Raw genomic sequence first — 2,098 nt, forward strand, 5'->3', positions numbered from 1 at the left:
GTTCAGCAGCAGCAGCCCCAGTTTCCTTCTGAATGGTGCCACTCCTGTGGTTTTGCTGACAGGGAATGGCCCTGCCTGTCACCTCTGCCACACAAACCACACCAAGATGCCTGAACAGCAAATTCCCATTTCCTGAGCTGGGACCACAGAGCTGTCACACTCTGGAATAATTCAGATTAAAGCTGCTCCTCCTCCTCTTTCCAAACTCCCTGAACTCAACAACTCCTGAAGCAGCTGAATCCTGCAGGTGAAGGAGAGGTGGGAGAACAGCATTGGCTGCCTGGCACCATTCCCACCAACACCAAATTCCATTCAGGGACCCCCAGCTTGGGACTGCCCTGGATTCCAGAGGTGCCTCCAAACCCCAAATGCAATCCAGCAGATCCAGAGGATAATTCCTCACTTCTTCACCTCCATTCCTTCTTCCTGAGGGATCATCAACACAATGTCACTGATGTGACATTTTGTACACAGCTTTTGAGGGGGATTTACCTCCATATTCCCTCCACTTCCTCAGGCTTTGTTTTTCCAGCTCTTTACCCCAATCCCCAAAGAACTCAGGGATTTATCCCCAAACTTTTAAGCTACAGCTGCAGCAGCTCCTGAGGAATACAGAGACCAGACACCAGATCCTTCCCTTGCATCACTTCACATTTAGATTTTAGAAATTAATTTGACATTTTGCCCCAGTTTCTTCATTATAACAGAAGCAACAGAGTTCCCTACAAACCCAAATCTGGATGCAACAAAATCCATTTTAGAGCATTTTTGGGTGACTTACAGATGTAATCTTTGACAGCTCTTTCAAACAGTTCATAAACCTTCTCTCTCTCATTGACCTCTGAAGCCATTTTTATCTCATCCTTCAACCAGTCCAACCAAATTTCTGGAAGGAAAAAAAATTTAGAAGACATAATTAATATTCATAAATAGTAAGTTATGTCCACTTGGTGAGTTTTTAGCAAAAGACTTAAAACAAAGGAGGGGGAGCAAGGCAAAGAGAGGAATTTTAATCTCCACAATTCCTAATTAATTTTAAATAAAAATAAGGAAAAGACCTCTTAAGTTGGTGCTAAACAAGCATCTTTTTATTAAAGGGGAATGTTGGAATTCCTCAGGACTTTGGAAATCATCCCATTCCACCTCCTGCCATAGGCAGGGACACCTTCCACTATCCCAGGCTGATCCAAGCCCTGTCCAGCCTGGCCTTGGGCACTCCCAGGGATCCAGGGGCAGCCACAGCTGCTCTGGGCACCCTGTGCCATCCCTTCCCAAGAATAAAATCCCACAGCCTCTGCAGTATTTCCATCAGCTTCAAGTTATGAGCAAAAAGAGAAATCCCCACTTCAGGCACCCAAAATTTCCACCAAGAGGAAAATTTCCTTTGCTGCCTGCCTATGAAATTTTTAGCAGGACTTTGCTGAGCTCTGGATCACATTCCCTGACTGAGGGCGCTGAAAATTGTCCTGAATATTTTATTTTACTGCTGAAACATCCCGCACTCGCGGAGAGCAGAGGATGCTCCGTACCTTCAGTGAGGGGGAAGAGCTCGCTCATCTTCTGCCGAGCTCTGCGGAGCTTCACCAGCTCTCCCTCCTGCCGGAGCAGCTTGATCAGATCCAAGTGACAGTTGTAATCAAAAGCATTGATGGACAGCTTAAAAAATAAAAACAAATCCATTTTAAAAGCTGGGTTGAGTGATGGACGCGGAGAAGTTACAAAACAAATCACACAGTTCTCGTGGTGTGATCACAGAGCCAGACAATGCAGAGTTTTCTCAAATTTAACCTAACCCCTGACACAGCCCCGGCCGCTCCCTCGGTCCCGCCACAGAATTATGCTTTAATTTTTTTAAAGGCAATAAAAACCCGCGGGCAGCCGGCTCAGATTTCTCAATGAACGCCAACTGCTTCGCAGGACTTCCCTCCTCTCAAAACAATTCCAAGCTGGTCAATTTCCATCTCAGACACCAAACATTCACGGCATTAAATCAATGAATATTCCGAGCTGGAGAAAACTCACAAGGAGCAGGGAAATTCACGCCCTGACAGTCCCAGCACCGAACGTGCCGGGGCAGACACGGATTGTTCCCGTTCCC

At 46.3% G+C, this 2,098-nt stretch overlaps 1 protein-coding gene across 1 annotated transcript in view; it reads right to left on the bottom strand.

Annotated features, from left to right (window-relative positions):
• SART3 (spliceosome associated factor 3, U4/U6 recycling protein) overlaps nt 1–1,680 on the bottom strand; it is a 14,366-nt gene extending 12,686 nt beyond the window's left edge. The window contains exons 1-2 of the mRNA XM_031059449.1: nt 1,530–1,680; nt 782–886 (exon numbers count right to left, since the gene is read on the bottom strand). Coding sequence (XP_030915309.1) covers nt 782–886; nt 1,530–1,680 — 256 coding nt within the window. The remainder of the gene's footprint in view (nt 1–781; nt 887–1,529) is intronic.
• Between the last annotated feature and the right edge of the window lie 418 nt (nt 1,681–2,098).

This window comes from Geospiza fortis, unplaced genomic scaffold, assembly GCF_000277835.1.
Source record: "Geospiza fortis unplaced genomic scaffold, GeoFor_1.0 scaffold145, whole genome shotgun sequence".
Taxonomy (NCBI): Eukaryota; Metazoa; Chordata; class Aves; order Passeriformes; family Thraupidae; genus Geospiza; species Geospiza fortis.